The sequence below is a fragment of the Eptesicus fuscus genome, chromosome 19 (assembly GCF_027574615.1).
Source record: "Eptesicus fuscus isolate TK198812 chromosome 19, DD_ASM_mEF_20220401, whole genome shotgun sequence".
In the NCBI taxonomy this organism is placed as follows: Eukaryota; Metazoa; Chordata; class Mammalia; order Chiroptera; family Vespertilionidae; genus Eptesicus; species Eptesicus fuscus.
The window spans coordinates 37,544,948-37,561,632 of record NC_072491.1 but is presented as its reverse complement, the minus strand read 5'-3'; the positions used below and the strand labels follow the sequence as shown (position 1 = coordinate 37,561,632).

The window sequence follows — 16,685 nt, the reverse complement described above, 5'->3', positions numbered from 1 at the left end:
GCTGCACTTCAGCCCCCATCAGAAGCCAGGGACATGTAACCCCAAAGAATGGCCACAACTGCTTTTTTGCGAGGGCAAGCGAGGGTATCTGGACCCTCCCACAGCCCCTGGATGCCTGCAGGTGCCTAGCTAGGAGGTTCAACCAGGAGGAGAAGGGACAGTGGCCTCCCTCCCTCCTGCCTCCACATCTGCCCAGCCCCCCTGGCAACCGGTGGGACACTTGGCCCGCGCAGGGTTTCCCTCTCCCATTCTCATTTTCTCGAGTCCTCCCCTTCTTCCTTGCTCCTACCGTTATTTTTGTCACCAACATTGTTGGCAAGAGAACACAGCACAGAGCTAAGTCTCCTTCCCATAAATGCGTGTGTGCTCTCCCTGAACCCTTCTCTGCCCCTCCCTCCCCCTCATCCAGGTAGGGTCTGGCAGGCTCTCCTTCCATCCAGACCCCAATGTCAGCGTCTCCCTTTGACAATTGCATTCAACACGCCCGCGCCTACCCAAGCCCACTCCTTAACCAGATCCACCTTCTCCCTGTTAACCGTGTTCCTTCCACGGCGAAGCACCTCCTCCACCTTTCCCGGTCGACTACTGCCCACATTTTTAAAAATTCAATATGCGAAACAGCATGAATTCCAGAAAGCATGTGTGTGCACGCGCGTGTGTGTGTGCGCGTGTGTGTGTGTGTGTGTGCGTGTGCGTGTGTGTGTGTACCTTCCCTCAGCCTGTCAGGGTCTTGGGCGTGACTTGGAGTGCTGGACAGTCAGATGGCTCAAACTTCCCTGCCAGGCTGAGGCTGGGCCCCGCCGCGCTCACCTGTCTGCGCCCAGGTAAGCAGGGAAGTGCCAGCCCAGCCCGCTGTGCTCCAGGACACCTGGCCCGGAGGCAGGGATAGCAGTGACCTGGAGCCACAGGGGCGCCCCTCCTGCGCGTTCGTCTCCATTCCCCCTTCCCGCCAGGTGGTCTGCTTCTGGCTGGGCAGCCCTTCCTCCACAGTGCCTTACCTCAAACAGGGGACCAATCTTGTTCTTCTCCAGGTAAGCCTGGATGCGGGATTGCTGGTAGGACGCCATGGAGACAGCAGAAGCCACGCCGAGCGCGCGGGCTGCACGCGCCTCTGCCTGGGGCTCGCCCGCCTTCTCCCCGGACTGGGGCTGGGACAGGAGCTCCCGAGCCTGGGTTCGTCGGCGTGCGGGTCTGGCCCGGCCACGGGTAAGCGAATGGGGCGCCCACAGCCCGGGAACCCGCGCAGCGCCGCCAACTCAGACAACTCGGCGACTCGGAGACGCGGGGGGAACTCATTCACTGCGCTCTCCTGGCTGCACCGCCCCCCAGGCTCCTGCTCCGGCTGCGCGGCACTTGGCTGCGGCGCCCCGGGAATTGGAGCAGCGGTGCCTTTCTCCTCTGGGCGGCAGCAGCGGGGACCAGGGGGCCTGAGGCTAGCGGGGAGCTGCTGCTCCACCCAGAGTGGCACCTGGGGGCGCCTTTGGCGGCCGGGAGGCGGGCCGGGGGCTGCACCTCGCCCAGAGTGTGTGTCCGCGTGCAGAGTGCAGGAGGCGTGTGCCCCTCTCCCAGGTTACAGCACCAACAACCCGCGCTTCTCCCCAGCCTGTGCTCGCCCTGCCCGCCGCTCCCTAGCGACAGCGCTGCTCCAAAAGCCAATGGTGAAGGGGCTTCTTTCAAAGTGCATATAAATCTGGTGCTTGTTGGCTAATATATGGCAGCTGCAAATGCAGTTCGCAAGGGGGTCGTCCCCACCACCCCATGGGAACCTCTCCTCGCCAGCTCCTGCGTTGCCTCCACTGGTTCAGGGGCCCAGAAGGGCAGGGTTGTGAAAGGGGCCTGGGTCTGAGGGTTTGCCACGAAAATGAAGTTACCTTCCTTTGGAAAATCTGACTTGGCTTGGAGCAAGTGGACCTGGCGACTGCAAGCGGAGAGCCCAGCAGAAAACTCCCAAGTGTTGGGAGAATCCTTGAGCTTTGGACAGGAAGAAGAGATCAAAGCAAGCCAGTCCTCCCCTCCAAGATTGCCTTCCTAACCCACACATAATCATGTCTATGTCTAATTACATGGCTGCATCTCAGATGCTACCCTATTCCACTGAACGGTGTTCCTGTAGATACTACATGACCTCCTCCAATTTAGCCAATACCTTCCTTATCATGCAGGGATTTCCAAGATGAAGATCTACAAACACAGAGGTTCCTTCCCAGAGCTCTCTTTCTTATGAAAAAACAAACAAACAAACAAACAAAAACCACTGAGGCTTCCAATGACGATTCCCCTGGGTCCTAACCATGACATTGCTACCAAAACTAAAAAAGATTTATGTAAGTAAATATGAAGATTTAGAATGAAGGGAATAACCGTCCTTGAAGCAGACTGTAACAGTATAGATTTCTTTTTCTCCACTGTGTTCTGGATTTCTGTAATTCATAGTTTCTTTACTATCATCAGTGGCTTTTCGCCTGATATACTTATGTGGAAACGTGCAATAGTTTAGATAAGAATGGAATATCCCAGAAAGTATCATTCACTTCATTTAAATAATTCAGATATGAAATCCACCAAGATACCTAAGAGCTTAACTATCGCTGGTAAACAGAAATAGACGTGATTTGGAGTGGGAAGATGCACAAGCATTACTCTGACTGTCCGACTCCGTGATCTGCCCAGGGAGAGTTAACCTGAATAGCAGTGAGATGCTCAGGGTTGACATGTGTTTTCCATTGTGGATCAAAGGTGCACTTCCTTATGTTTTTTAAAACATGTCCAGAAGAAATTAAACATACGACCAGGTGAAAAGCCAAGTATTTGATACCACATAGCACTGAAGAATCAGAGTGGTACTTTTCTGAAATCAAGGAGACATTAGTAGGATACTGTTCAAAAATCAGATCATTAACATGCTAACTAAGTCCTCACTGTTCTCAGAACACTGCATGGGGGCATTGGGTAGAAAAAGACAAAATACATATTCATGGGAGAATCGTAAAAATATGTACATTTGTGTATGTTAATACACGGAATACCCCAAAATTACATTTTTAAAATTCAGGAAATATTTTGAAAGTTTTCAATGCCTGCCTCAAATACTAACTTCTTTTCTTGGTTCCTTCCACTTATTCCCCAAACCTGACGCCATTACTACAATAAATATGTATGGCACAGCCTCTCCATGGCAGACATTACGTGAGGACTGAGGATGAAAAGGTGAAAGTCCCTGTCTTTATTCTCGGGTGTTCAGTCTTGTCTAGGCAATAGGCAGACACAAATAATGACATTAGAAGTATTGTGCTAATGCAGTAGATATATAAAACATGTTGTGCATTTACTAATGATGGAAAATTACCTGTGCCAGAATCATCAAGGAATGCTTCATAAAGGAGACGGTGTTTGAGCAACATGTTGAAGGAAGAGTAGAATTTTAAAGTTTTTCAGGTAGGATTGGTAGAGTGATGTCGGTAATAGTTTAAGCTTTGGCATAAAAAATGGCATGTACAAAGGCACGGAAACACAAAACAGATTGGGGGTTAGAGAAACATGGGGTGTGGTTGGAGGAAAAGTGGCATGTGAGGTTAAAAATGTAAGGCGAGTAAAGCTCATTAAAGGTCTGAATGCTTTGTTCAGAGTACAGACTTGCATATTTTGGGCAATGAGAAGTGACTAGTTTTGAGCAGAGGAGTATTATACAGAGTCAGGTAAAAGTTTTACAAAAGTTGCTTTGGTTACAACATTCATGATAAATGGAAGAATGAGATGGGGATTACAAAACCAAGGTGGGTGACAGAATCCATAAACAAATCATGAGGGCCAGCCTTAGGACTTGGTGTAGATAAGAGAGGCTACGATGTACACAAGAAATATCTGAAGACATATCTGTTAATTAACTATTTGTAGGATGAAATTGGAAGAGAGAATCAAAGATGACCCTCTGATTTCTACAGTGAAGTTAGGAAATTATAAGTTATTTGCCCAAGTCACCCAATGAATAATTGATAAAGACAGGTTTTATTCAGGTTTTTCTAACTCCAAATCTGAAACTATTTTAATTCTCTATCCAGTACTCTGCAAACTAGTCAAGAATTTAGTTTGCAGATATCATTGTTTCTTAGTAGAAAGGGCTGTCTCATGACCTGTCACATAGTAGGCACTCAATAAATTTCAGGTGGATGAACTGATTACCTTTTAGATCAATTCAATCTAGCTACGTTCTTTCAGGGTAAATTTTGCCTCTAACACATGGCATTTTGTTCTATTTTGTTCCGTTTAATTAATTACATACATATCTTGGTCCCTCTTTTAAATTGCAAACTCACCAAAATCATGAACTGTATCTTAATAATTCTCTTACACTTTACAGTATGTAACAGCATATTGCCATATAGTAGGTTCTTCCTAAACATCTTTCCATAGGATATTTAATTACTATCCTATTGTTGTACATTTTATGAATTTATTTCATTTAGTCCCTTTAAGATAACCTGAAAAGGAACCATCGTCTTAGATTGAATTTAACCATTTCACCCATAACATGGCACCCTTATGATCCTTTCCCTTTTGTTTTATTTATTTATTATTTATTTGTTTATTTATTTATTTATTTTGACTTAACCACAGCCTGAAAAGGCCATTTTCTCTGAGACCTTTGACCTCATTGTGTTATAAGATCGCCTGTCAGCATAATTGACAAATATACAGAATCAAGTTTATAGGATGTACTAAAGCCCTTGTCTAACTTCATTTGTAAGACACTTTGCTCAGCACCTTCCACAAATGATTTTTGATGAGAGACAAGGGAACAATGGTGAAGGCCAGTTGACCTAACTAGGAAGTATTAGCAATGTAGCCCCTTCAAACTAATTAAATATTGAAATCAGAGAACAGAGAAGGTCTATACAGGCTCCTGGAATCAGACTACTAGCCTGAAGCATACTTGTCCCCTCCTGCATCTCTCTCACCCTGCCAAGGTATAACAGGGACAAACACCTGCCCAAAGAGCACGGTGCAGCATCAGGATTTTGATTTTTGAGCTATAAGGCGGAGAGGCTACATCAGAGACAGAAAAGATACAGCAGGTAAGTGGAAACATGGAATACTCCTGGGTGGAAAACTTCCCTAATGTAATTTGATTTCAAAGTCTGAATTATCAGAACAAGAACGATAATTACAGTTCACACTACATTAACTTATTACACCATAGGATAGTCTATATATGGAAACTTTCAAAGTACGTGTTTCAGAGAACAATTCAAAAGATAACCAGGTTGTATTTTGACTCTAATACAAGAATGTTTATTATCATTTCACATATTATAGTGTCTTTTCAATTACAAAGATACTGATACTAAAATGCTGTTAGATTTGTGGTTAGCATGAGCATGGCTCATATCTGTGTTAGTATGTGTGAAGGGCCAGTTAAGTCTCCACTGAATTTGATTCTTTTTAATAGCTCCTCAGTAAAATTTAGAAAGTATTTTCTTGTTTACTGTTAAGTAGTGGTTCAAGTCCAGCTAAAAGGGAGGGACGCATTATTTGGGAGCCTATCAATTTCAACCATTGAGAACATTGACCTTGGAGTTCTAGCCCAGGACAGAATCTAGGCTTTGCCACCAGCTGTGCCATCTTCAGGAAGCTACTTATTCTATCTCATCTGTAAAGTGCAGGCAAACAGCACTTAGTTCCTACATTTATTATAGGGATTACCTGAGGCAATGCAGGAAGCACTCAATACAGGGCCAGGAACACAATAAAGATTCAATAAAGGGTAGTGCTAATATTGTTATTATTGTAATTATCTATATTTATAAAAGCCTAAACGACTGTTACGACCAAACGACCGAAACAACTGGTCGATCAGTCACTATGATGCGCACTGATCACCAGGGGGCCGACGCTCAATGCAGGAGCTGCCCCCTGGTGGTCAGTGCACTCCCATAGTGGACCTCCCGTGGCCAGGCATCGGCGTCGGGCGCCCATTCCCTCTGCACCAATCCCGGTGACCATCGCTACCTCTCCCGACTCCGCCGGGGCCTTTGGGCCCCGGGCTTGGATGGGAAATCGGGGGTGAGTGGCGGCAGATGCAGCTCCTTTCCTAGGGGGGCTGATGGCCGGTTCCCTCCTCGGGCTGGCGGCCAACCTTCCGCACCCCATCCCCCCCCCCTCAGCCGGCAGGCCCCGATTGGCCTGCGGTCCCTCCCACCTGCCAGCAGGCCCCGTTTGGCCTGGCCCTGATCAGCCCTGATCGCTGGCCAGGCCTAGGGACCCCACCTGTGCACGAATTCGTGCACCAGGCCTCTAGTACCATAATAATTATCACCACCATTGCTATCAATTCCTTGAGAATGAGATGAACCCAAATGATGCTGCCAGCTTGTGAAATCCCAGCCTTCTCAAGTGACATATCTCTTTAATTTCCACATTTAAATAGTAGCTTTTAATATTTAATTTTTAATATGTGGGATCTTTATAAGCAATAAGCATCTAAAATACTTTATGTCAATAACTTCATGTTTATTTGCATTACATCATGAATCACTTAAAGGAAATCTACAGATGCCAAACTGTGTAGATACCTTTGATATTATCAATAAATCGTTAAGCCTGACACGCTTTTTGCTTATACTATCCAAAATAATACTGTCTTAATTTTTCATCTCAATAAGTGAGTCTTTGTTAAGAAGAAATATAACTTGGACAATGAAAAATTGTCACAAAATACCGTAACATGATACTGGATTTATTGAAAGGAAGGAGACAATAAGAGGGACTAAGCAAACAAAAGATGACTTGGAAAGGAAAAACCACTCTACTTGGTGTGCAGGGTGGGGAACCAGGCACTCTGCCTGAGACAGGATGTGCTCCCGTCCAACTATCAAGGAATAAGAAACATGGGACCTACTTCTCCAACACGCATCCCTGCACATGCCAGCTAATGCTCGGCCATAACGCGCACCTCACAACACCCCAGCACTAAAGGTTAAGTGTGCATTTTAGAAGAATGAGTGGAACCTGCCCTGGAATTTAAACAAAAAAAAGAAGATAAGGAAGACAACTCTCTGCAAATAAAAGCTGGATACTATAACACCCCAAGTAGTCAGCAAATTCTCTCCTTCCAAAGTCAATGTTGGTCCATTTCCAAAGGGTAATACTCATCTTCCAACCCTCAATAGGTTTTGAAACTCTGAGACAGAGAATTCTATTATGTCTAAGCACACGCTAAGCTTCTACACATGTCAGGGAATCACACTGACATATACCACAAAAGATTTATGATGAGGTCATGAGTAATAGCAGTTAAACTTGCTAACTTTGCCTGGGAAGATTTGGAAACCAAAAATTGAGTGAATGAATGAACGAATGAACGAACAAATAGGTATAGAATAAATGAATTAAAGAAAGAATAAATAAATAAGTGCTGGTAATTCATTAGGCATATCCAATAACCAGTTTGTCAATCACTTAGATTTAAATCCCCCTTTTTACATGTATAATAAAGTCTAGTAGATTTTGTTCAGTAGATTCTAAGTATTTGTCAAGTATTTAGATATAGTGTTTCAATAAGATAACGGCACTGATTTGCCTTATGTGTTTCTTGAGTCTATCCTCTTCAATTTGCCACTTTTCTTTTTCTCTTACTTTTTTTCTTTCTTTTCTTTTTTTTTTTTCTTTTTTTTTTTAAGGAGGGTCATTCATCTTGCAGCCTAAGCCTGAAACATGAGTAAGCAATTGTCATTGGTCAGTGAAAATCAATGGACTAAAATTGATGACAAATGTTTTCTGCTACATCTCTTTTCTAAAATGTATTGTAAGATCCCTTTGTGTGTAAATGCTGCTCTTGACAGTTATATCCCTATGCATATTTTAATATAAAGTCATTGTCACTGAACCCAAGATTTCATGTATGTTAGGATGGTTCTTCCTTACTCTCAGCATTCCTGATGACTCTGCTTGCCAAAATTATTATTATCAAACAAAAAACACTTTTATTCTCATTTTCACTTAAGAAAATGGCATTGTATCAAGAACTTGTCTTAACGTAGCAATGACAGTAAGAATATTTCAAAATTTAAGTAGAGAACAAGGAAACATGGTCAACCTCCTATATTTCATTGATATTTAATTTTAAAATAGTCTCCCTATTACAGAATAGTATTAAATATAATTGTAATTCAAAAAAAATTTTAATGAAAAATAATTTTTAAACCTCAGTGAGATACTACTTATACCCACTAGTATGGCTATCTATCTAATCTAATAATAGACAAATATGCAAATTGACCGTACCTTCGCTACACCTAAGCCACGCCCACCAGTCAAGCCACGCCCACCAACCAATCAGGACGAGCATACAAATTACCCCAACAAAGATGGTGGCTAATTTGCATATCAAGACAGTGTCGAAAGAAGCCAAGAGCTACAAAGGGAAGTAAAGCTTCGAAGAAGCAAGCAAGCCAGGGGGGCGGGAGAAGGAGAAGGGAGAAGCGAAGTCAGGGCCATGGGCGAAGGGAAATGAAGGCGGGCTGGAGGAGAAGGCGGGGCGGGCGACAAGGGCGGAGCGGAGGTGGGGCCGGGGCTGAAAGGGAAACGCGGGCGGGCTGGAGGAGAAGGCGGGGCCGGCGACAAGGGAGGAAAGGAGGCGGGGTAGAGTGCAGCAGGAAATCCTATTGCAGGATTTTTCCTGCAACGGGAAAGCTAGTATATATATATAAAAGCCTAAGCAACCGTCTGACCATTCGGTAGCTATGACACTCACTGACCAGCAGGGGGCAGATACTCAAGTCAGGAGGTGCCGAGCTGCGGTGACTTGGCAGCTGTGGTTCCCAGGTGATACACCCGGAACAGAGAGGAGGGAGCCGAATTCTGTGGTGCGTCACCCGAGAACCACCCTCTCGCAATCCAGGACTCCTCAGAGAATGTCGGAGAGCGGGTTTCGGCCCAATCCCCACAGGACAGGCTGAGGGACCCCACCGGTGCATCCGTGCACCGGGCCTCTAGTACTGTAATAAACTAAAATATAGACAATAAGTGTTGGCAAAGATGCATAAAAATTGGAACCTTGGTACACTGCTGGTGTGTATGTAAAGGGGGCAGGCAATTTGAAAAAGTCTGGCAGTTCATCATAGGGTTAAAAAACCAAGTTATCATATTACACAGCAATTCCACTACTAGGTATATACTAAAAAAAAAAAAAAAAAGTAAGAAAAAAGAAAACGCATGCCCACACAAAAATCTATACATGAATATTCATAACAGCAATATTCATAAAAGCCCCAAAGTGGGACTGATCTAAATATCCATTACTTGAAGAACTGATAACATGTGGCATGTTCATTTAATATGATTTTGTGATAAAAAGGAATATAGATAGTACTAATACATGCTCCAGCTAAATGAAACCACAGCATACCACATACTGCATGCTTCCCCTGATGTAATATAGCCACAAGAAGCAGATCTATAGAGCAGAGAGTAGACTAGTGGTTTCTTAGAGCTGCTGGATGAACAGGAGATAGGGGGAGGGGTGGTGGGAAAGGGGACTGCTAATGGGTGTCTTTTAGGGCTGATAAAATGTCTTAAAATTTATTGTGCTGGTGGTTGCACCACTCTGAACATGCTTAAAAGCCATTCAGTTGCACACTTTAAATAAGTGAAATAAGTGAATTGTTTGGAATGTGAATTATATCTCAATGAAAATGTTATTTTAAGAAATAAGAGTAACTGTTAAATTTTGCTGGTTCCAAGGTCTTCCTAGACTCCTTTTTTTTTTTATTGTGTGTGACAGAGAAAAATATTGTTATAAACACACACAGAAATATAAATATCCTAAACATGAGTCTTTGGGAAGCAGCATGATGGGATAAAAATGCAATATTAAAAGCAAGAGAGTTAAATGACTCTGCCTAAATCTGAGAGTATGTGCACCTGTGTGGACTCAGGAACCAAGAGGCAGTTGGGTAAAGGTAAAGATGTGGTGCAGAGAGGAAGAAGATTTAAGTAAGCTACTAGTATACTGAGTCGATTTGAATGTTGGTGAAATAAATGAGAATACTTGGGAAATATTCAACAAAACCACCATTCCATCTTTCCTGCTATGCAGTGGGACTTGTTTTGAGGGTCTGTCTGCAGGGTAGGTGCTGGGCCAAAGGGAAGCCATCTGCAATCCTGTGTTGCTGGCTTCTGTGACAGGGGTTATTAGAAGTCCTTTGCTTTCTTTTTTTCTTGAGGTTAAGAATTATAATTTTAAAAATTCTTTCTGATTCTCTACATTTCAGCACTTAGATTTAATCATGCAAATACTCTGTAACTTGGTCTTTATCACAAAAGTGGAGCTTTTCAGAACCATCCCTGATGGCCCATGCCTATAGGACACTGATATTCACTACTCTGTATATTCCATTATATGAAGGTAGCACAATTCATTCATTCGCTCTTCTCTTCCAAGCTTTCGCTTAATGCAAACAACATTGCAATAAAATTCTCATCCATGTCTGATTTTTCCCATGGTCTAAACTTTTTTCAGGGTATAAACCTGGCAAAAGAATTGCTTGGTCATAAGGATGCACAAATTTAGATTTATGAGACACTATCACATTGCTCTCCAAAACGATTGCATAAATGTGTAATCCTTCCCACAACTTTGGGGAGTTCTTTTTGCCTGAGTCTTCACACATACTGAAGGGTTGGCACATAAAAGGTGTGGGTCTCAATTCCAGTTCTCCCTCACTGCACACGTATTAAATCCCAGCCCCTGTGCTGTTAGCCCCGCAGACAGAGCCAACTCTGCAGATCCCTGTCCTAGTTTTCCGTTTCTTCTTCATTTCTGGCCCAAGGCAATTTCCCTGCCTTTCTCAGCAGTTCAGCCTGAATTTATAAGGCTGTTATAATTTATTGATCAATTCTTGGTGTTTGTAGCTGGAGGGTTTTCAAGTTATCTGTACCGCCAGACCCTTACATGCCTGAGAACATTTTCAGCACCTGAGTGACTTTTAAACATTCCCCAGATGTTGGGCACCATAAAGAAAATGAGTGAAATCAAATTAGCAACTATGGTGAGCTATTAAACTTTTTCGCTTGTATTTATTAGTTGCCATACTGCACAACAATTAACGGTAGGGACTCGACAGCTTACCTAGTTTGAATCCCAGCTCAGTTCCTTACGAGCTGTGTGACCTTGGGCAAGTTACTTCATCTCTCTGAGCCAGTTCCTTCATCTCTAAGATGAAGATGTAAATAATAGAACCTATCCCTGTGGGGTTGCTATAAGGATCCAATGAGTTACTACTTATTAAAATGCTTAAAACTATATCTGACACAGCATGTACTGTGTAATTATGTGATAAATAAAATGGAATAATGACTATTAAACATTCGTTTTTGTATTATCCACGAATATTTTAATAATGATCTTTCTTTCAGTCCCCAGCATGGACAATATAACATTTTAAATACTTTATCCAAAGTTTATAGACATATCTACAGGAAGTTCAGCCTAATAAAAAAACTACCTGAGCATCACATTGAAAGTAGTGCCCCAGTAATTTATTACTGTAGTTTTATGCTACTCTCTACATGTTCCCTGTGGCCTCTAGAGGTTTGCTCCTATTTATTTGTTTGAGTCTCTTTTAAAAGCTTTTCTTTAATGTCTGGTGAGCCTTGATTGCACTTTCATTTTTTGAAAGTATTGCACTCAAAGGCAGATCAGAAGGCCACACTGGGGGCAGACTGCTCTCAGGGATCATCTTGCTGAGATTTTTCTGAGTATTTTGATGGTGGACCTTCTGGACTGCATGCCTCCAGGTCTTTCTTTGGGGTTGGTTAGTTCTAGGGTCAGATATCCCAATACCGTTTTCATACTGAAATATATTAATTAAGGTGGTTGTCAATCAGATAGACAGAGAGCTTTAGCCTGAGGATCCTTCTTCAAATACATTGAGTGTGCTTTATCTGTACTCTCCTGTGCTTTTCTCTGTGAGCACTTGCCTGCTGACTGAATTAGATACTTTGGAGAGGATAAATGGTGATGGGGGGAAAATTAAATCACATTTAAAAAATAAAAATATATGTCAAGACAAAACCAAACAAGCAGAACCTCCTCAAAATCTGCAAAGTGTATTTTAATTGCTGGGTGATGGCATGCGATTGCAATCACCTGAACTTCCTTGTGACCTTGTTTCACCCTCAGTGAGACAGGCTCCTTTCTCACATGCATTCTGTACGGCCATACCGAACTTACATTCTGTCAATCAGATCTTACTCTTCCATCCTTTCCTGACTTTCCACAGAATGTCGTTTCTTCCTAAAATGCCCTCTTTTCTCTCTCTATTTGGCTAGAGAGCTTCTACTTTCCTTAAATATCCAGCAGGATGATCTTTTCTGAGGGGCTCTGACCTCGCCAGGCAGACTCATTCTAACTTATCCCTTCTGTGCTTAACCGAAACGGTGCATTTACCTCTACTGACATACTTATTGTCTTTCTCTTCTAATAAGTTTGTATATATGTCTTCCTTACTAGTTTGTGAATTCTATAAAGTCAGGGACTCACACTGTTTTATGAAACCATCTTACCAACTGGAAGCATTTCCACTAACTACCAAAGAGATCTATACCAACTGCATTCCATACTCTATTTGCTGTAAGAGTCAGATTGCCCTGGTGAGAGCTTAGACTTTTATTATGGAATGGCACTTAGTTAAAAAAAAAAAAGTGTGTGTGTGTGTGTGTGTGTGTGTGTGTGTGTGTGTGATTATCAACATTTTAGGAAAGTATTAGCTAACTTTTTTTATATTTAAGTATTTAAAATTCCAAGTGATGATCATTTAGAGCTTCATTGTGTAACCTCAACTGCATGCATTACAGATAGCACAGGCTATGTTGCCCTTTGATCTACTATGATTTCTGTTGTGGAATTTAATATGAAAGAGATGATTGTTCTGTAATGAATTTGCAAATGTGTTTCCATTTGGAAATGCGTATTCATGTATGCATGTGCCAGCTGGATAAATACATATAACAGCTTTTTAAGTATTATAGATTTTACTCAATGATGAGAATGGAATCAATACTTAAAATCTGTGGAAGCTAATGTTTTCATTGTAAGGGACAAACTCCGGGCCTGGTATATAGAGCGAACCCTGAACAGTACTTTACCTGGACCTTAATGTTACTGCACAGTTTGAAGAAGAGCCCAGCAGCTGGGGTGTGAATCTGCTGAAGCATTAGGAAAAAATATTCTCTAAGGAAGTTTAACTGAAAATTCTGTAAAATTTTTGGGAAAAATGCAAATAGTTGCAAACCTCATAGCTATGAGAAACTTGACGTGATAAAGACAAATACTCTTACAAATATCATAAGATTTCATTAAGCAGCAACTTCAGAGATCCTGGAAGTAAATGAAAGTAAAATTATAAAGAAGTCTATTTGCACTTTAAATGAATATAGTATAAGTTTCATAACATGCAAATGAAAGCCACTTCTGAAAATAAGTGTGCCACTAATTTCCTGAGAATTCTTAAAAATGTCTTCACCCCAAATGTGAGGAAAATGAATTGAAAACCACGAGAAGGTTTGCTTAACCAGATGGAGTCTGGAGAGTCAAAGAAAAAGGAAGGATAAAATATGATCTAAGCTAGTATAACATGCTCAAGTTTCGCATTGGTGAACATGTGTAGATATGTTAAATGCATGGCCACCAGGAGGCAGGACTGGGGGTTTGGGAGTCCTTGACTGCAACCCCCTTCAGAGACAACATGACTGGCATGACTGGCTGTGCACCCATTGAGTCTAGTGTAGCGAGGGCAGCTTGCCCCATGAAGTCTCTCAAGTAAGGACTTTGTAATTGCGTATGATTGGACCTGAAAGATCACAGATAAAATTATGGCCTGGAGCTAGACTTCCCAAAAGCCAATATAAATAATTGGTACTTTCTTTATATTGAAATGTTCTCTCTTAAGGAACAGATCAGTCTGACCTCATCTATTAAAAAAATTTTAAGATGGAGATAAATGATTCAATAAGTTATATAGATCAGTCTATCGCTTTGTGGTTGACTAGAGGCCCGGTGCATGAATTCGTGCATGGGTGGGGTCCCTCGGCCTGGCCGGTGATCGGGGCCATTGGGGGGCCATCTCGTCCAGTCCCAATCGGAGCCCTTGGGGGCCGGCCAGGGGTAGCGACTGCAGGAGGTTGGCCAGCTGGGGGGGAGGGGCTGCTGGAGGTTGGCCAGCCGTGGGAGGTTGGCTGTGGGAGCACAGTGACCACCAGGGGGCACTCCTGTGTTGAGCGTCTGCCCCCTAGTGGTCAGTGCACGTCATAGCGACCGGTCGTTCAGTCGACAGGTCGTAATGGTTGTTTAGGCTTTTATATAGAGAGATATTGAGCTATATGGATCATTACCATATTTTCAGATAACACTTTAAAATTTTAATTCAAATTTATTTATTTAAATATAAAAATAATAATGATTCCACACAAAAATAGCCAACTGATCTTTGAGAAAGGTGCAAAAGCAATTCTATGGGAAAAGAAGAGTCATTTTAATAATTGGTGCTGATACAATTCCACGTCCATATGCAAAACGATGAACCTAGAGACAGACCTGACACCAAAGTGTACTCAAAATGGATTACAGATCTAAATATCAAATTCAAAAATATAAAACTAGAAGAAAACATAGGAGAAAATATATGAAACCTAGTCCATTAGTTTGCTAGGGCTGCCAAAGCAAAATGCTATAGACTGGGTGGTTTCAATAACAAAAATTTATTTTCTCATGATTCTAGAAGCTGGAACTCCAAGAACAGGTGTTGGTAGCTTTGGATTTTCCTAAAGCCTCTTTCCTTGGCTAGCAGATGGCTGTCTTTTCACTGTGCCCGCACACAGTTTCTTATCTGTGTGCATGGACCCCTAATGTCGCTCTCACATTTTATAAGGACAGAGGTCATATTAAGTTAGATTTCCACCCTAAAACCCAAAATAACTGATAATACTAATTGCCTGTGAGGATGCAGAGTAGCAGCAGCTCTCAATTTCTGCCTGGAATGCAAAATGATTCGGCCGCTCTGAAAACTATGTGGCAGTTTCTTTCAAAGCTAAACATAGTCTTACCATATGATCTAGCAGTTGTACTCCTAGCTATTCACCCAACTGATTTAAAAAGATATGTCCACAGAAAACCTTCATCCAAATGTTCATAACATATCCTATATAATAAAAGCCTAATATACTAAAGTGTCTGGTCATCCGGTCATCCGGTCAACCAATCAAAGCACAATATGCTAATGATATGCTAAGGCCGCTCAACCACTCGCTATGACGTGCACTGACCACCAGGGGGAAGACGCTCTGACTGGTAGGTTAGTTTGATGCTGGGGTCCTGCCGATTGGGACTAAGCAAGATGGGCCGGACACGCCCTGGAGCCCTCCCACGGTCCCTTCCCAGCTGGCCAACCTCCCACATCCCTCCCTGGCCCCAATCATGCACTGGTGGGGTCCCTCAGCCTGGCCTGTGCACTCTCGCAATCTGGGACCCCCTCGGGGAATGCTGGAGAGCCGGTTTTGGCCCGATCCCGCAGGCTAGGCCGAGGGACCCCACTGGTGCACAAATTCATGAACCGGGCCTCTAGTTCATTTATAATTGCCCAAAACTAGAAGTGACCAAGATGTCTTTTAAGAGATGAATGGAAAAACAAAGTGTAGTACAACCATACAATAGAATACTATTTGATGATAAAAAGCAATGTACTGTCAAGTCAAAAACTGACTTGGATGAATCTTAAATACAAATTGCTAAATGAAAAAAAAAAAGCCAGTCCAAAAAGGTTATATACATTATGATCCAGATTAGTATATGATATTCTGGAAAAGGTAAAGCTAAGATAGTAAACTGATCAGTAGTTGGGTTTCTATTGGTGGGGGGAGGATTGAATGGGTGAATCACAGAGGGTTTATTTAAGGCAATGAAACTATTCCTTATGATACTGTAATGGTAGGCATATATCATGCTATGTATTTGTCAAAATTCATAGAACTTTACAGCCCAAAGAATGAACCTTAATGTATGCCAATTTTTACAAAGTAATTTAGGCAGTTCAGAGACCTCAGAATGAAATGCCGATGATGACAAAACAATCTATCTGAATTGTTAAATTCATTACACAAGGAGGCCACTAGACTGAGGTGGCTTTAATGCCTTAATCTATAATAATAGACAAATATGCAAATTGACCACACCTCTGACACACCCACAAGCCACGCCCACCATCCAATCAGAGCAAGTATGCAAATTAACCCAAACCAAGATGGCTACAGCCACAGAGAGCAAGGTTTCCTAGGTAACAGAGGAGGCCAAGCTTTCCGCCTGCCATTTCCAGGCCTAAGCCTCCACTCAAGCTACAAAGTTTCAATTATAGAAGGTAAACAAATTCAAACAAATGGCGGCAGAATGGAGCTTGAGAGAACAGGCCAGGGTTGCCGCCGGCAACAAGGGAAGCAAAGCTTTCCACACACCCTGGCCAGGCTCACCTGCTTAAGGCAACAAAGTTTCAATTATAATCCCAACACAATGGCTGCGGCCTCGGAGGGAGCCCCAGGCTTGGCTTGGCTCCGCTCCAGGCTACAAAGTTTCAATTGTAGAAGGAAAATAAATTCCGGATACCAGGGCCTCTGCTTGGGTTACCAGGGGGCGTGGCCGG

At 42.7% G+C, this 16,685-nt stretch overlaps 1 protein-coding gene across 1 annotated transcript in view; it reads right to left on the bottom strand.

Moving 5' to 3' along the window:
• Positions 1–3,401, bottom strand: part of C19H8orf34 (chromosome 19 C8orf34 homolog) — a 253,026-nt gene extending 249,625 nt beyond the window's left edge. The window contains 3 exon segments of the mRNA XM_054708756.1: positions 999–1,084; positions 1,087–1,398; positions 3,347–3,401. Of these exon segments, the coding sequence (XP_054564731.1) occupies positions 999–1,084; positions 1,087–1,398; positions 3,347–3,401 (453 nt within the window).
• Between the last annotated feature and the right edge of the window lie 13,284 nt (positions 3,402–16,685).